The 18,433-nt window shown below is 35.9% G+C and overlaps 1 protein-coding gene across 4 annotated transcripts in view; it reads right to left on the reverse strand.

The window, feature by feature from the left end:
- The window catches only part of Cul5 (cullin 5), a 241,247-nt gene that overhangs the window by 136,887 nt on the left and 85,927 nt on the right, over positions 1 to 18,433 (reverse strand). For all 4 annotated transcript variants that reach the window (XM_090409605.1, XM_090409608.1, XM_090409606.1 and 1 more), the window contains 2 exons: positions 12,836 to 12,935; positions 1,178 to 1,357 (listed from right to left, as the gene is read on the reverse strand). In XM_090409605.1, coding sequence (XP_090265731.1) covers positions 1,178 to 1,357; positions 12,836 to 12,935 — 280 coding nt within the window. The remainder of the gene's footprint in view (positions 1 to 1,177; positions 1,358 to 12,835; positions 12,936 to 18,433) is intronic.

Raw genomic sequence — 18,433 nt, forward strand, 5'->3', positions numbered from 1 at the left:
GCGTTGCCCGGTTAAACAAGGCCCCCGTTGTTTTCATCAGGAAACCAGGGTGAACAGCGAAAATTCAGCTACTGGAACAAATCTAAAAAACACCCCAACTCAACATCACCAGAGTTAAAGATCGGTACTATCAACATAAGAAGCCTGAATGGCAAAGAAATGGAGCTAGCGAAGGAATTAGATAAGTACTAGATCGACATAATAGGGGTGACTGAAACAAAAAAGACAAAAACCAGTGAGATCTTTCTGAGCAATAAATACAAAATGTTATATTCAGGCAACGACAATCAAAGAAAAGAAGGAGTAGCCATGGTATTCAACACAAAATACAAGGCTCATTTTCTTGAATGGCAGGCAGTGTCAAGTAGAGTGATGTGGGCAAATATCAGAATAGGGAACTGGACAATGAGACTTATTTGTGCCTAGGGTCCCACAGAAGGTTCTACTAAGGTAGAAGTGGAAGAATTTTTTGAGGCTTTAGAAAAAGCATCAAGGATTTACTAAGAAAGGTTAAACGAGACAAAAAAATAAATTGTATAATCTGACAGATATGCTGTAGTAAATCAAAAATTATCTAAGTATAACTGCAGTTAATAAGATAATCAGATCATATATATTACGCTATTTTTTATTACGTTATTATTCATTTGGGTTATAACTGATCGCAATGCACCATTTCTATAATAAAAAAAAAAAGCCGAAGGGACAAAGTAACAATGAAATATAGGAAAATGGTTGCAAAGTTGTAATAAATCCAGATTTCAGCTGAATTATACTGGCAAGTGGATTTATGTGGAGAAAGGCACAGGTCTATGAACCCAGTCTTTGCAGTGAGAATAATAACGGTCACCCCCCCCGGCTGCCATTCACCTGACCTCATCACTGACCATTTTCCTTATTCCCCAAGATGAAATTCCACCTGGAAGGAGTTTGTTTTGATACAATTGAGGAGATCTAGGCAGAATTGCAGGAGGTGATTAGCAGTCACACTTGAAGACTTCCAGAAATGCATGGAATCATAGAAAACCTGCTTGGAACACTATGTACATGCCCAAAGAGACTACTTCAAAAGAGAAGTGGAAACTAGAAGGTAAGTAATTTTTTTTTTGTCAAATTCGATGAACTTTTGCAGAGTGCCTCGTACATTTATTAAAGATTATTTGCATGAGATATTTACCTTTCTTACAATGCTTTCTTCATTTTGTCCTTTTTTTTGTATAGTTGTTGACTTTCCAGCCAAAGTTGCTTCCAATTGACCAAAAGGCATAGGTAGGTAATTACACTGTGTAAAGAACTTCCTCCATTCTGCTATGTAGGCTTTTAACAAAGCTTGGTCTTCTTGATGAGCTAATACATGCTGAAAACATAAGATGTACAGTCAAAAAACATGAGTAAGTATATGAATTATTAATAAAAAAAAGTTTTTACATTAATCCTTATAAATTAATACAACAATCATAATTTTATATTCATAGCATTTGAGGTAAGTGACCAAGATGGCAAGTAGTCTGTGGAATGTTACCTATGAGGATAGATTGAGAGTGTGTGAATTGCAGAAGTTGGTTGATAGGAGAAAAAGAGGAGATATGATATAGACATTTAAGCTGCTTAAAGGGTTTTATAGGATAGATGGAGGGGGAAATGTTTCAGCACTTGGCTAGAGGGACCAGAACAAGGGGATCATCCCTGTAAGTTGGATAAAGGTGTGGTTAGCAGGTGTGTGAGGACTAGATATTTTGCTTGGAGAGTTGTAAATAAGTGGAATGGGTTGCCAGAATCAATTGTGAGTGCTTTGTCTGTTAATGGGTTCAAGGAGAGGTTTGACAGATTGCGTGGATAGTTTGGTCTTCCACGAGGAATCTTCGGACTCCATGGAGGGGCCTATATAATAATATTAATAGCAGTGCTTTACATATAAACACTACCAGTATAATGCTATGCATTATGAGAAAGGTCACTACCCAGGCCAGTTTCAGCCTTTATTGAGGTCTCATCAGTGGGAGCCATGGCGGAAGTCATATTTCCATATACAAGTAGTCAAAAGATGTCTAAAATATTCTGGATTAGAGATAGATGTTGAAAGTGTTTCCACTTGGCTAAACTATGAATTAAAGATGCCAAGAAATTATATTCTTGGTTTAATTCTTTATCCAAGCAAACAAAGTCTGTGCGTGAAGTAACTTCAAAATAATGCATAACATTATATTATACATGTCCGTAAGGATTATATATGCCTTACGGGCATATATAATGTTAGGACATTATGGGACTCTAAGACAAGTGATGTCAAGTCATTAGCTTCTATATACGAGTTGCCCAGTCATGAAGTTACTTCACGCACAAACTTTGTTTGCTTACACTTGGATAAAGGATTAAACCAAGAATATAATTTCTTGGCATCTTTAATTTATAGCTTAACTGAGGTAGAAATCACTTATCATGCATTGTACACACACTCTGCTTCAGACTCAAGATGAAACAGGATGACTGATTCTACAGCTTATTTCCAATAATTTTAAATGTATTATCTATCACATTTGATATTAGGCATAGCACATCAGAAGGAATTATGACAGGCATGTAATCAGTGGCCAAAATATTAGATGCTGCATACTAAATAGAATCTATCAGTAATGTGCAATTAATGAAACATGAAAAACAAGTATAGGCTATAAATGAAGGGTAGACTGCTCAGGAAAAGACATCTGCCTTCAAGAGTTTGTATTCAAGAGGGCAAAGGTAGTCTGAGTGATTTTAAATTAAAGGACAGACTCAAATAGTTACAACCAGAAGGTTCAGTAAGAGTGTCTCAGAAACTCTAACCCTTGCTAGGATGGCACATACCACGCAATGGATATAAGAACAAGGTAAACAGAAAACATCAAGTCAACGCTGGACATGAAGCTAGAAACAGCAGATTGAGTGATGTGTATCTGCCGGCATAACTGATGAAATGGTAGGAATTCATCATTCTTGTCTAGGCAGTCATATTATACGGTGTGTTTCAATATCATATTAAGATACTTTAAAAGCTTGTGGTGGTCAAGCACTATTAGGTAGGTATCTCTAATAAAATGGCCACTTCGTGTATATTCTAACTAAAAATCGTACTTTCTCAGAGATCTCTAAGCATGTTATGGAATGATATTGTCTAGGGTTTCTGTTCCATGAATTTGTGGGAAATTTTCGAATCCTTCTTATCTCAAGACCAAGAAAAGCAGCATGAGACTCGAGATATTTCATAAATTAAAATCTGAAACAGAAAAATGTCAACTTTATTATAATTTTTAGTTATAGTAAAATGAGTACTGTATTGTACAGATTATAGATGACAAATTTTAAAATTATAATGCAAGTTAAAATATTTATCAACTGCAACAAATGATGATACAACATGACAAAATTTCATGCCGGCTGGGGCATTACCGGTTAAACAAGCCCCCCCCCCGTTGTTTTCGCCAGGAAACCAGGGCAAACAGCGAAAAGTCAGCTATTGGAACAATTCTGAAAGCACACCCCCAACTCAACATCACCAGAGTTAAAGATCGGTACTATCAACAGAAGAAGCCTGAATGGCAAAGAAATGGAGCTAGCTGAGGAATTAGATAAGTACCAGATCGACATAATAGGGGTGACTGAAACAAAAAAGACAAAAACTGGTGAGATCTTTCTGAGCAATAAATACAAAATGTTATATTCAGGCAATCACAATCAAGGAAAAGAAGGAGTAGCCATTGTATTCAACACTAAATACGAGGCTAATCTTGAATGGCGGGCAGTCTCAAGTAGAGTGATATGGGCAAATATCAGAATGGGGAACTGGACAACGGGACTTATTTGTGCCTATGATCCAACAGAAGGTTCTACTAAAGTAGAAGTGGAGAAATGCTTTGAGGATTTAGAGAAAGCAGCTGACACAATGAAAAAGGAAAAGTTGGTCCTTGTTGGGGATCTAAATAGCAGAGTAGAAATGATTGTCAGAGATAGAAAAATATATTGGGAAAATTTGGAGAGAAGAGCAAAGCTAATAATAATGGCAAATACCTGTTGGATTTCTGCTCAGGACATGGACTGGTTATTACTAACACCATGTTCCAACATAAAAATGTGCACAAATTCACATGGAGAGAAGAGGCAAGGAATAAGAAAAGTCTCATCGACTATGTGATTGTTGATAGTGATGTTTTCTCCCTGGTGCAGGACACCAGAGTGTACAGAGGATTTGAAATTGGAAGTGATCACTATTCAGTCTTGAGCAGGATAAAATTGAATTTCATATTGAAAAGAATGACATGTAAGAAAGTTTTAAAGCAAATAAAAGTTGAGCAGCTCTGAGACGTGAACTGTAGACTAAAATACACAAAGATTATTGAAGGAAAAATGAAAGAGTTTCAGAACAGGAACCAAACCTTGGAGATTCAGTGGCAAGCCTTGAAGAAAACCCTGATTGATTCAGCTAGAGAGGCATGTGGTGAAGTTGTCTGCAAGGATAGAAAAATTAGAACTCCGTGGTGGACACAGGAAGTTAAAGAGGCAGTGAAGGAAAAGAAGAAAGCACATCAAAAGCTCCTGGCAAATAAGTCAGCTTGTGCTCTTAGAGAATACAGAGACAAATGTAAGAAAGCTAAAGTGTGTAAAACTAGCTAAACAAAAAGTCATGGGAGGACTTTGGCAAGAACATAGAAAATAAATATCAAGAAGGTGGTAAGATATTCTGGAGGTTGTTGAAAAAGCTTAGGAATGGAGGAAAGAGTGCTGTAAAAGGAGTTTGAGATGATAAAGGTGAAATGAAAACGGGAGAAAAAAAGAATTCCTTGATATATGGAGCAATTACTTTGAAAATTTGCTAAATGAAACAAGCAGTGATGACAGCACAGTGATAAAAAAACACTGACCAGGCATGCAGTCAGGAATACATATCCATACTTGAAGTAGAAAAAGCCATCAAAGGTTTAAAATGTGGAAAGGCAGAAGGAGTAGATGATATTCGACCAGAAATGCTGAAGTATGGTGGTATAAAAGTCTTACAGTGGCTGCACTGCATAGTTCAGAATGCCTGGACAGAGAGACGAATTCCCAATGATTGGAGTAAAGCTCTCACAGTGCCTATTATATAAAAAAGGGAAATAAAACTGAATGTAAGATTTACAGAGGTATATCCCTTTTGAGTGTTCCTGGCAAGATCAAGAAACGGTTGAGAAAAATTGTTGAAGAAAAGCTTGGTGAAGAACAAGCTGGATTCAGGTCAAATAGAGGCTGTCAGGATCAGATCTTCACTTTACGACAAATAGTGGAGAAATCATGGGAATATAACAAAGATCTGTATTTAAGTTTTGTCGATTTGGAAAAGGCATATGACAAGGTGCCAAGAGAGAAGCTATTCAATATGCTACAGTTATATGGTGTCAATGGGCATTATATCAAGCAATACTTAGTCTTTCTTTGAGTTGTAAGTCAGCAGTTAGAATTGAAGGAGGTACAGGAAGATGGTTTAATGTGAAATTTGGTGTCAGACAAGGATGTACATTATCCCCTTTGTTATTCATTATCTATATGGATCACATTATGAAGGAAAGTGGTATTAAACATGATATCAAAATTGGAGATGCTTTATGCGGAAAGATGTTATACTTCTAAATAAATCCACTATAAGTCTTCAAGATTCTCTGACTAAATTGAATAACTGTTGTAACAGATATGGTATGAAGGTCAGCAATAAAAAGACAATGAAAATAGGTAGAATCGTTGAAAATGTCAACTGTGTTTTGAACACAGAACCTGTTGAACAAGTAAAATATCTCAGCTACTTAAGCACAATTTTTAGTGAAGATGGTAAATTAATATAGAAATAGATAACAGAATCAACAAAGCTGGTATGGTAGGAAGTCAATTGAATAAATTCATACGGAATAAGAGAGAAATTAGTTGGAACACTAAATTAGCTGTATACAAGACAGTGTTCAAACCAGTTTTAACTTATGGATCTGAGAGCTGGGTCAGAAGTAAAACACTTGAACCAAAGACTAGAGACCGCAGATATGAGCGTCCTGAGAAAGATTAGAGGTGTGAACAGATGACATCAATGGCAATATCATATTAAAAAAGAGAATATTAGGGAAGAACTTGACATTGTCAGCATCCAGGAATGCATTTGCACAGCTAATCTCAGGTGGTACGGTCACTTAAACAGAATGGGAGAGAAAAGATTAGCAAAACAAGTGTTCTCTGCCAAGTTGGCAGGAAAACAACCCAGAGGAAGACCAAGATGTAGGTGGATTGATACAGTACAAAGTGTCTTAGATGATAGAAATATAAGATCTGGTAATGTTGGAGTCTTGACAAGTAACAGACTGATTTGGAGGAAAATTGTAGATAGGACGTTAGTAATGATGTAATTTTTTCATGTAGTACTGTCATATCCTGTACACCCCTTGAGGGTACATGGCAGGAATTTCATGATGAGGATGAACTAATATGACTATAAATAAATTGCAATGAACCCACCACACATAAATAGACATTTTTATTACAGTTAGCCATTCCAGATCAGTTCATTCAGAGAATTACCGCTTTATCACAGTTTGCTAGTTAAACCAAAATAAATTATCACCACCAGTAGCTAACTGACTTTCATGATTTAATGTATGATGAAGTTAGTATTTTTTTTATTTTAAGTTTTAAATTTGGGTCACATTTCATAATTTGATTTATAATTTTAATTTTTAGTAATTTTATAATTTTAATATTTTCATTTTAGTTTCATAATGAAAACAAATCAAGCCGAAGTTTAGAAACACTTAAAAAACATAAAAATGAGAAAGTGATTCAGTCCGATTATTGTCCAAAGCAAATTTCATGTAAGGGATCAAACACTAGTGGACAATGAGTCATTTAGAACATATTCAAGAATCACATTTTAAAAGAAGTGCTGAGGGAAATATGGAACCCTGCAAGTAGCTTAAAAAGAATTAAGGATGATCAGGTGTTTAAAGTTAAGCGTGTATCTAGACTGGCTGCTGATAATGGAATCTCAATTTGAATTGCTAATAGTTCTTTTATAAGAAAATCAATTTCAAAGCAAGATTATGTATTACCAAAAAAAAAAAAAAAAAAAAAAAAAAAAAACAGTCAGATAACTTTAAGTTCATTTTTATAATGAAAATAAAAAAGAGCAAAATCAGATCACTGTTTTAAGTCTTGCTTTGGATAAGTGGACCAATATTTGAAATAAAAGTTATTTCGGTATTATTGTTTATTCTGATGACCCAAAAATGTTTAATTTAGGATTACTTCACATACCTGGAGAAAAAAAAATTTCAATTGACGTTCAAAATACTGTAAACTCATGAATGCAGTTATTTAGAATAACTTTGAAAAAACATGGCTATAATGAGATAAAGTAAGGGTGATCCCAAAATTTGCATGTAAAAACTTACTCTGCCTTAATCATGCCATGTATTTAGCAGTTATTGATACAGTTTATAAACATATAATAAATAACAAATATACTTAAAAAATCATTTTCATTAGCAAAACTGTATAGTCTCAGGAATTCTCAGGACTTGGAAAAAGAAGTCTTGAGTACCAGGGAACAGAAAAATGGCCAATATTCATATACCCTAACATTGTCCTACTGCTTTTGTGTTCCAAAGTGAACTTTATATGAGGATTTATGCTGTTTAATAATTATTGAACCCTTCTAGTTGTTTTGCTGAATCTGGTCATATGATGAATATATCATCAACAAAGTGCAGCCAAACTTTACGTTTTTGATGGTAACTTTCTATGGCTTTCTTGTCAAAATATTCTATGAATAAATTAGCTAGAACTGAGAATAGAAAAAATCCAATTGCAAAAACTTGCATCTATCCCCAGTACTTCTCTTTGAACTGGAAGAAAGTATTTTCTATGTGATGTTTAAACAGTATACTGAATATGGTGAGAAAAGATTATGAAGGCCATCCTGTACCTTAGCAGAAAACAGAAATGTTGTATACTGACCATAGCTTTTTGTTGGGAAATTCAAAGATCACACATATAAAAACCTCGGTTATGATAACTTTGTGGTGGAATGTAAAAATACTAATTAGCATATAGCTATCAGACATTCATAGTTTACTTTAATTTTCAATCATTATATTCTATCCTTGTAGTAACCTGTGATATAATTCTTTGAAGGCTTAAGAAACTAGTTAAATATTTTTTTTTTTTTTTTTTTTAAATATTCATCATCATCAAATTCCTGACATGTACCCTGAAGGGGTGTACAGGATATGATAGTACTACATGAAAAAAATCACATCATTACTAACTTCCTATCTACAATTTTCCTCCAAATCAGTCTGTTACTTGTCAAAATTCCAACATTATCAGATCCTATATTTCTATCGTCTAAGACACTTTGTACCGTATCAATCCACCTATATCTTGGTCTTCCTCTGGGTCGTTTTCCTGCCAACCTGGCAGAGAACACTTGTTTTGCTAATCTTTCCTTGCCCATTCTGTTTAAGTGACCATACCACCTGAGATTAGCTCTGCTAACACATTCCTGGATGCTGACAATGTTAGGTTCTTTCCTAATATCCTTGTTTTTAATATGGTATTGCCATTGATGCCATCTGTTCACGCCACTAATCTTTCTCAGGACTCTCATATCTGCTGTCTCTAGTCTTTGGTCAAGTGTTTTACTTCTAACCCAGCTCTCAGATCCATAAGTTAAAATTGGTTTGAACATTGTCTTGTACACAATTAATTTAATGTTTTGACTAATTTCTCTCTTATTCCATATAAATTTATTCAGTTGACTTCTTACCATACCAGCTTTGTTGATCCTGTTTGTCTATTTCCATATTTAATTTACCGTCTTCAGTAAAAATCGTGCCTAAGTAGCTGAAATGTTTTACTTGTTGCACAGGTTCTGTGTTCAAAACACAGTTGACATTTTCAACGATTCTACCTATTTTCATTGTCTTTTTATTGCTGATCTTCATACCATATCTATTACAACAGTTATTCAATTTAGTCAGGGACTCTTGCAAACTTCTAGCAGATTTATTTAGAATAAATCCGCTACAAGAGCTGACATTAACATCTCCAATTCTGATATCATGTTTAATACCATTTTCCTTCATAATGTGATTCATATAGATAATGAATAACAGAGGGGATAATGTACATCCTTGTCTCACACCAGATTTAACATTAAACCATCTTCCAGTACTTCCTTCAATTCTAACTGCTGACTTGCAACTCAAATAAAGACTAAGTATTGCTTGATATAATGCCCCATTGACACCATATAACTGTAGCGTATTATAGCTTCTCTCTTTGCACCTAGTCATATGCCTTTTCCAGATCGACAAAATTTAAATACAGATCTTTGTTATATTCCCATGCTTTCTCAACTATTTGTCGTAAAGTGAAGATCTGATCCTGACAGCTTCCATTTTTGGCCTGAATCCAGCTTGTTCTTCACCAAGCTTTTCTTCCACAATTCTTCTCAACCATTTCTCAAGTATACTGGCATGTAATTCTCACATTCAGTTTTATTTCCCTTCTTATATATGGATACTATTAGAACTCTGCTCCAATCATCAGGAATTCATCCCTCTGTTCAGGCCTTCTGAACTATGCAGTGCAGCCACTGTAAGATTTTTATACCACCATACTTCAGCATTTCTGGTCGAATATCATATCCTCCTGCCTTTCCACATTTCACGCCTTTGATGCCTTTTTCTACTTCAAGTATGGATATGCATTTCTGACTGTATGCCAGTTGAGTGTTTTTTACCACTGCGCTATCACTGTTTGTTTCATTTAGCAATTTCTCGAAGTAATTACTCCATACTTCAAGGATATCTTTTTCTCCCGTTTTCATGTCATCTTTATCATCTCTAACTCCTTTTACAGCACTCTTTCCTCCATTTCTAAGCTTCTTCAACAACCTCCAAAATATTTTGCCACGTCTTGATATTTATTTTCTATGTTCTCGCCAAAGTCCTCCCATGACTTTTGTTTAGCTAGTTTTACACAGTGTTTAGCTTTCTTATATTTGTCTCTGTATTCTCTAAGAGCACAAGCTGACTTATTTGACAGGAACTTTTGATATGCTTTCTTCTTTTCCTTCACTGCCTCTTTAACTTCCTGTGTCCACCTTGGAGTTCTGATTTTTCTGTCCTTACAGACAACCTCACCACATGCCTCTCTGGCTGAATCAATCAAGGTTTTCTTCAAGGCTTGCCACTGAATCTCCAAGGTTTAGTTCCTGTTCTCAAATTCTTTCATTTTTTCTTCAATAATCTTTGTGTGTTTTAGTCTACAGTTCACACTTGTGAGCTGCTCAACTTTTATTCGCTTTAAAACTTTCTTACATGCTATTCTTTTCAATATGAAATTCAATTTTATCCTGCTCAAGACTAAATAGTGATCACTTCCAATTTCAAATCCTCTTTACACTCTGGTGTCCTGCACCAGGGAGAAAACATCACTGTCAACAATAACATAGTGAATGAGACTTTCCTTATTCTTGCCTCTTCTCTCCATGTGAATTTGTGCACAATTTTATGTTGGAACATGGTGTTAGTAATAACCAGTCCATGTCCTGAGCAGAAATCTAACAGATATATGCCATTATTATTAGCTTTGCTCTTCTCTCCAAATTTTCCCAATATATTTTTCTATCTCAGACAATCATTTTTACTCTGCTATTTAGATCCCCAACAAGGACCAACTTTTCCTTTTTCATTGTGTCAGCTGCTTTCTCTAAATCCTCAAAACATTTCTCCACTTCTACCTTAGTAGAACCTTCTGTGGGACCATAGGCACAAATAAGTCTCATTGTTCAGTTCCCTATTCTGATATTGTCCACATCACTCTACTTGAGACTGCCCGCCATTCAAGATTAGCCTCGTATTTAGTGTTGAATACAATGGCTACTCCTTCTTTTCCTTGATTGTGATTGCCTGAATATAACATTTTGTATTTATTGCACAGAAAGATCTCACCAGTTTTTGTCTTTTTTGTTTCAGCCACCCCTATTATGTCGATCTGGTACTTATCTAATTCCTCCATTTCTTTGCCATTCAGGCTTCTTGTATTGATAGTAGTGATCTTTAACTCTGGTGATGTTGAGTTGGGGTGGTTTTTAGATTTGTTCCAGTAGCTGAATTTTCGCTGTTCACCCTGGTTTCCTGATGAAAACAACGCGGTGGCCTTGTTTAACCGGGCGTCGGCTGGGACATCCCCAGCCGGTATGAAATTTTGTGTTGTACAATCATTTAGTATATTGGTTTAAGCCAATAGGAATACAATTTGGTCGGCTAAATTCCAAATTGCCAGCCCATCGTCGTTCGTTCAGTATCCAGGTAGATACCCAACAGGGTGCACCACGAGAAGGCGAGGATTGGACATTAGGTCAGAAGCCCTGGTCAGTTCTCTGCATTCCTTTAAAGGCTATGTGGAGGTCTCCTCTCAGTTATACAGCTTTGAGCCTTAAGCACCCCCCCCCCTTTTTTTTTTAAATATTTTATATTAGTATTCATCATGTGGTCTTTACATCAGAAGTTTGAAGATGTCAATATAACCACAAAATCTCAGATAGATATCTGTAAGATTTATTACTTTCTTTCAAACGTACCCATGAAAATTTACAGTAATAATAAGAGCTGGTTAGGCATTAGGTTATCCACAAAAAAACCCTACTTCAAAAACTATACATGAAACTTTTTCAAGTTACTTCAGGTCTTCATGATGAAAATTATCTATCACCTTGCAGTGGGATTCAGAACCTTGCAGTCAGATTCAGTTTCTACTGGTTGAGTGCAGATACTATTTGCTTGAGCAATTAGCCTAGCATTTTAATGGCCAATGAAGTCTTTAAAGGTTCTTTTTTCTAATTAAAACCACAATTACTAACTGATAGTTTATAATAGTCCATATAGCTTCACAAATAATGGAGAGTTTCTGCCATGTTGACTTCTTAAAGTACTGGCTAAAGATAGGAATGCAATCTCTGCCAAGATTTTTCTTTTAAGTGGTGCAGTATCACAGCAAACTTTGAGTACTGTATACTGTTAGTTATTTTTAGGATTTGATTTGAAGTTTCATAGTACAAAAATCAGTTTACTATTTGAAGCCTTCCAAAGATTCCCTTTTTAAATAGCAAATAAGTAAATAAAAAATTACACACTGCTGCCAAATATATTCCCATTTGGCAAATGGTTAGCACTTAGTGAATAATGCACAGTTTCAATATAATGAACTATCTCAAAGTCATGGACAAGAATCATGATATTAATGTGATTCTCAAGTATACTATGGCAAATCCTTTATTTTATAAACTATTCCTTTCATCCACATTCATTTGTTTTGTTATATTTTATAAACTATTCCTTTCATCCACATTCATTTGTTTTGTTATACAGTGTGATTTGATGGTAAACTTTCACAAATGAAGCTGCTACAGGAAACAGCACTGGCATTTTGAGATAATACAAAACTATCTGATACAAACATAATAAGTAGTTTATATTTTTACTTGCATATGTTTTTAAAGGAATCTAACAAGTCCACAGGCAATGGAAAAAGTACAATGGATTATACTGTTGTTATCTACATAAATTTAGATGGAAATAGAAAATGAGTGCTATAAATCAGCTTGCAAATGAGTATTTTGTTACGAAGACATTTCCTTAAAAAAAAAAAAAAGAAGTGCACAACAACAAAATGCACATGCTCTGTATTTCTTTGGGATGGAAAAACTCATTATTAATGATTATTAATGCATGCACTAGCCCTCCATAAATAAAATCACCATGATATCTCTGAATTTACTTACAGCCTGAGCTTGCTTAATAAATTCCAAAATATCCTCTTGTAAAGATGCATAAACTTTAGGAGGTCCCTTGTCATCCCAGAGGCAAACTGAATGCACTAACCTATTTAAAAAAAAAATCATACCATAATTAATATTCTGTAGTAACCACTATCCCATTCTGAATTGGAAAAACATACAATCTTTTAGAATATATATGCATTAACTACTTAAAATCAAAGTTTTTAAATTTGCTTTACAAGAGCAAAGCAAATTTAAAAAAGGATAATTTCACATTATCCTTTTTTACACAGGTAACTCCACAGAGTCTGTAGACCCATTGAGGAAGGTCCTAAACATTATACCTAGTACTATCCAACATTCACTCGATATTTGTCATACTTTGCTCTTAACTCATTCACAGTCATGAGACCCACAACAAACCCTGGCAACCTATTCCACTAATTCACCACTCTTCTGCAAACAGTACTCAAGATGGAGAAGAACCAGACCCGCTCTGAAAAATTTCCCTTGTATCAGTCCTCTAAAAACTTTTCAATAATTTGTATGTCTCAGGCATATCATCCCTTTTCTGTCTATAAACCAATTTCTGTAATGCACAAATATTTAACTGATCCTCATAAGGTGCATTCCATACATCTGTTACAATCTTGGTCACTCATGTCTAGATCCTCTATACCTCCTCATCCCCAAGAAACTCAGGTGACCAAATCTGTGAAGAGTAGTCAAGATGGAGTTTTATCAAGGTCTTATATAAAGAGGTATAATAACCTGCTTATCAGAGTGTCCTTCAGTAACCAAGTAATCCGATGAGCTTTAAGTCACTTTTGCAAAATTCTCTCTAAATTTCAAGTCTTTATTCCCTAACATCCCCAAATTTCTGGCTCCATCCATTTCACGGAGTACGGTTCCACCAATATGGTACAAAGCTGGTAATTTTTTCCCCATCCAGAATGCCTAACCTTACACTTTGCTACATTAAAGTGACATCCATTCTCCTTTGTCCATACTACTAGTCTATTTAAATCCTGCAAAATTGTAACATCTTCACTGACTTTACCAGTTTTGCATCATCAGCAAAGAACTGAATATTTCCCCTAAGATTATTTCCAATTTTTAATTTTATTATTATTATTTTTTTCTATCTCACATATGCACAAAAGGCTACAAGACCTATAAGCACATTAATGACGTGTGGGCAAGAGGAAAAGAAAGGAATCTGTTCACATTTTGTCTGAACAGGTGAAAGTTGTATTCTTTGGGGAAAGAAGAGTGGGAGAGACTGTTCCAAAGAACAGAAGTAGATGGAATGAAAGAGGAGGCAGTGAAGTTGGTTCGGTGAGCTTCGAGATGGACTGTAAAAGGGTACTGGTTAGCAGTGGCTCTTGTTCTAATGATTTTGGAGGAATAATAGTGGCCATTTCAACAGAGCATTTCCATGAAAACATCTGTAGAAGAGGCACAAAACAGAAACTGATGTCTGTGAGAGGGAGATTGAAGTGGATATGTGAGAGAGGGATCATTAATTAGCCGGATTACCCTCTTCAGGATAAAATCGAACGATCTTAGAGAGGATTTTGGTGCATCACTCAAATATGGGAACAATATTCTATGGTTGGGCAGATTTGGGATTGGTACAGAGTTAGCAGCTGTGAAGATGTGAAATAGTGTTTTGTGCAAAAAAGTAAATTTAATTTTTTGGCAGCTACAGAAGCTATAGTTGAAATGTGTTTATACCAGGAAACATTGGAGGTGTGGGTCAGTTCAAGAAGGAAAGTCTGATTGTGTTTGACTATCTCAGTATTACTGAAGGTAAGGGGGGAGAGATGCGAGCTCTTTCTAGTGAAGAGCTGATAGGAGTGAGTTTTGGTGGCAGTGAAGTCTACAAGGTTGTCCTTGCCCCACTGGGATATAGCTAGGAGATTGTAATTCAGGCCACTGGTCATGGTGGATCTTGAGGATTTTAACACTTGAGCACTACAAGGTTTATCGAATGAAAAGGAGGAATGGGTGTACTGTCATCAGCAAAACTATAGATAGGACTGGAAGTCCGTGAGAACAGGTCATTAATATACAAGAAGAGAGAGTGGGTGAAAGAATCGAATCCTGGGGTACTCCTGCATTGGTGGGGAAATCTGAAAAGAGGAAACTGTCCACCATGACAAGTAGTGAGTGATCAGGGAGAAAGTAGATGAATCCAGTTGCAGAGTGTGGAAGGCAGAACATAGGATGGCAGTTTGCTTAGTAGGTCCTGAAGTTGTGCCAAACCTGATCAAATGTCCTTTAAATGTCAAGGGCAACCACATGAGTTTCTCCAAATATTTCCATGGCTTCAGCCCAAAGGCAGGTGGTGAAAGCAAGAAGATCAGTTGTAGATTGCAAATGGCAGAATCCATACTGCTGGTCATTGATCAGCTGATAGGTCTCTATCAACTAATCAGTGACGAGTGAGGAGCTCAGGTTTTTCTGTCCCCATTTAGAGACAAAAAAAAAAAAAAATGAGTTTCCAGGATTAAAAAACCCACTATCTCTGTATGAAACTGGCTCACTCACCTTTAGTCAAAACAGACCAGATAAAGGTTCCTCACATCATGGACAGGAATCGAACCCAGATCTATCTGACTAAAGGGCTTCGTCTATACAGAGTGAGCTACGGAGGCTGTAGTAAGAGTAACTGGATGGTAGTTCAGTGGTTGACTTTAATATCAATTAATGTAGAAATTAAAGCTCTGCATCATGTAGTCATGGGTCTTCTACTGGACTCTACTACTGAATAAACTACTGTCTAGTATCTCTCCATCAACCATCTTCTAAATCCACATCAACTTCATATCAATCCTCATTTGCTGCAATTTATTTATAAGAATTCTATGTGGTATCCTGCCAAAAGCCTTTGCAAGGTCCCATAGTATCACTTTGTACTCATTGCCTTTATCCAACTCAGCTGTCACAATACTGAGGCATGACCTACCCTTCACGAATCCATGTCCTCCCCATAGAGTATCCCATTACAGGATTTTTCAATTAACCAACCTATCCAATACCTTGGACCATGACACCTGAGAAGCTGACTGGTCAATAATTTGCTACTTCAGTCTTGGAGCTTACTTTATGCAATGGAATTATTTTCTCCTCTTTCCACATCCTTAGGAGACCAACCTAGAGGTGACTTAAATGTGGTCAATAGCACTGCCAATTACCTAGCACCCTCTCGTAATACTTGAGCAGATATGCCATCTAATCCCACAGCTGTATTCGCATCAAGATAATGTAATATCCTATGCACCTCCAGTACATCTATCGTAATTGCTCACCTCCACATGCTCAGAGCAGGGAGCAAGTGAAACAGTTTGCTTTTAGGGGAAGTGAGTGCATCTAGTGTGAATGAATTTAAGGAAAATATGACAGCTGGTTTGGGTAATTTATAGCTTCTCTCGATGGGTCCTTGACTCATAAAAATTAGAGAAGCACACTGATATCAAATGGACAAGGAGACTTGTGCCTATGGTCCCACAGATGGTTCTGATGAGAAAGAAGTGGAGGAATTTTTCAAGAATATTAAAGAAGGCAGCTGACAAAAAGAAACGGTTAGTCTTTGTTGGAGATACTGTTTACTGTTTGGTAACAATAATGGTAAGCACCTGCTGGATTTGTTCAGGACGTGGACTAATCATTACTAATATTATATTACAACATAAAGATGTACATAAATTCACATGGAGAGAAGAAAAGAAAAGAAATAAGGAAAGTCTCATTGACTGTGTTATTGTTGATAGCGATATCTTCATACTAGTTCAGGACAGAACAGTACACATAGGATTTGAAACAGGAAGTGATCACTATTTTTGAGAAGTTTTGAGAAGAATAAAATTGAAAACTGAAGAAGAATATGAAAATTGAATAAAACTAGGATATGAAAAGGTTGTTGGAAGAATTGAGAGTGAAGAGCGAGAAAGTAAAAATTGTTAGTATATTACCTAGATACAATGGAAATGAATTACGAAGAAGGGCTATGATGGCAAATGATTCAATGTGGAGAGAGAATGGATGCAAGTTTTTGGATGTTTGGAGTGAGTTTGAGGGAAGATTCGATTTGTATAAGAGGGATGGCTTACACTTGAATGCGTTTGGCTTAGGAGTCTTGAAAAACTAATAACTGGTATGAGACCTAACACAGAAAGTGAGGGGAAACTAAATTCTGATGGAAGGAATCATAAGAATCTGTGTGTATAAACGACAATGTTAGGTCATTGTGTTAATGATAGGAATGGTTATTATTATGGAAATGATTATGAAGAAAGAACAGTTCTGTGTTCATCCATTTTGGACCAATCAAGCATCTGTAAAAATGTCTGCATAAGTGAGGAACTAGATAAGAACAGTGATCTGCAAGTCGTAGAACTGTGTCACGTAGACCACGGTATACAAAAGAGCATGCAGGTAACTTATTACGGATGTATACAAACACTAGGAATATCAGAAACAAAGAAATAGAATGTTGCCTTGGTTAATATATTGGAACCTAATATTGTAGGCATTAGTGAGACCTGACTATCAGAAGCACACATAACTAGTATCGAGTGCAAAGGGTACAGTATTTTTAGAAAGAATAGACAGGACAGGAGAAGAGGGGGCAAGCTGCTAATAATATCAGATGACTTGAATCCAGCTGGAGTTGAGACCATTGATTTCAATACTATTAACAGTTTTTCATGTGGCAGTGAGTTTGAAGCCATCTGGTGAGGTAGAGTCTAACAAATACACAGTGGGGTGTTGTTACAGACCTGGTGGTAGGTTGATAATGAGAAAGAAATGCATCACCTATATGTGCAAATAGAGTAATCATTATGGGGAACTTAAATTATCTGAACACTGATTGGGTAACTGTGAAACTGCATGAAAAAAATGAAATGAATTTATTGAGCTGTTGAGAGACAAATTCCTCAAGCAGCATGTGACAGAAGGAACTTGTGGTCAAAGAGTATTAGATCTCATTATAGTATCAGAGGGGGGGGGGGGGGTTTCAATTAAAGACGTAACTATTCTGCCTCCGATTGGTGACAGTGATCATGCAGTATTCTCTTGAGAAGTGGCTAAGTTTATGAATGCTCCATTCAGAAAAGGTTACATGCTGAACTACAAAGCAAGAAATTATGACTCTTCTGGGTCTGGTTCTCACTGATGAGACCTCAATAAAGGTTGAAAATGATCTGGGTAGTTGCCCTTCCCACCAAAAGGATTTATGCATGCTCTGCATTATAGGATACAAAAACAATTAATGTGAAGTCATTAGCTTCTATATACCAGTAGCCTAGTCATGAAGATACTATACTTCACACACAAACTTTGTTTGCTTACACTTGGATAAAGGATAAACAAGAACATAATTTCTTAGCATCTTTAATTTAATTTATAACCAAGTGAAAAAACTTTCAACATATGCTCTATTACTCTTTCAAACTAGCTTAACTTCCAAAACAAATGTTTAGGTGTTAACAAATGGGTTTCTGTTTGATTAGTGATAAGATCTAAATAAACAAACTTTAAACAAACAGCAGACAAACTTTAAAATATGCAATAGTAAAAGGACTACTGGAATGG

The sequence above is a fragment of the Typopeltis vanoorti genome, chromosome 19 (assembly GCF_054136105.1).
Source record: "Typopeltis vanoorti isolate ZY-2024b chromosome 19, IOZ_Tvanoo_1.0, whole genome shotgun sequence".
Classification (NCBI taxonomy): domain Eukaryota; kingdom Metazoa; phylum Arthropoda; class Arachnida; order Uropygi; family Thelyphonidae; genus Typopeltis; species Typopeltis vanoorti.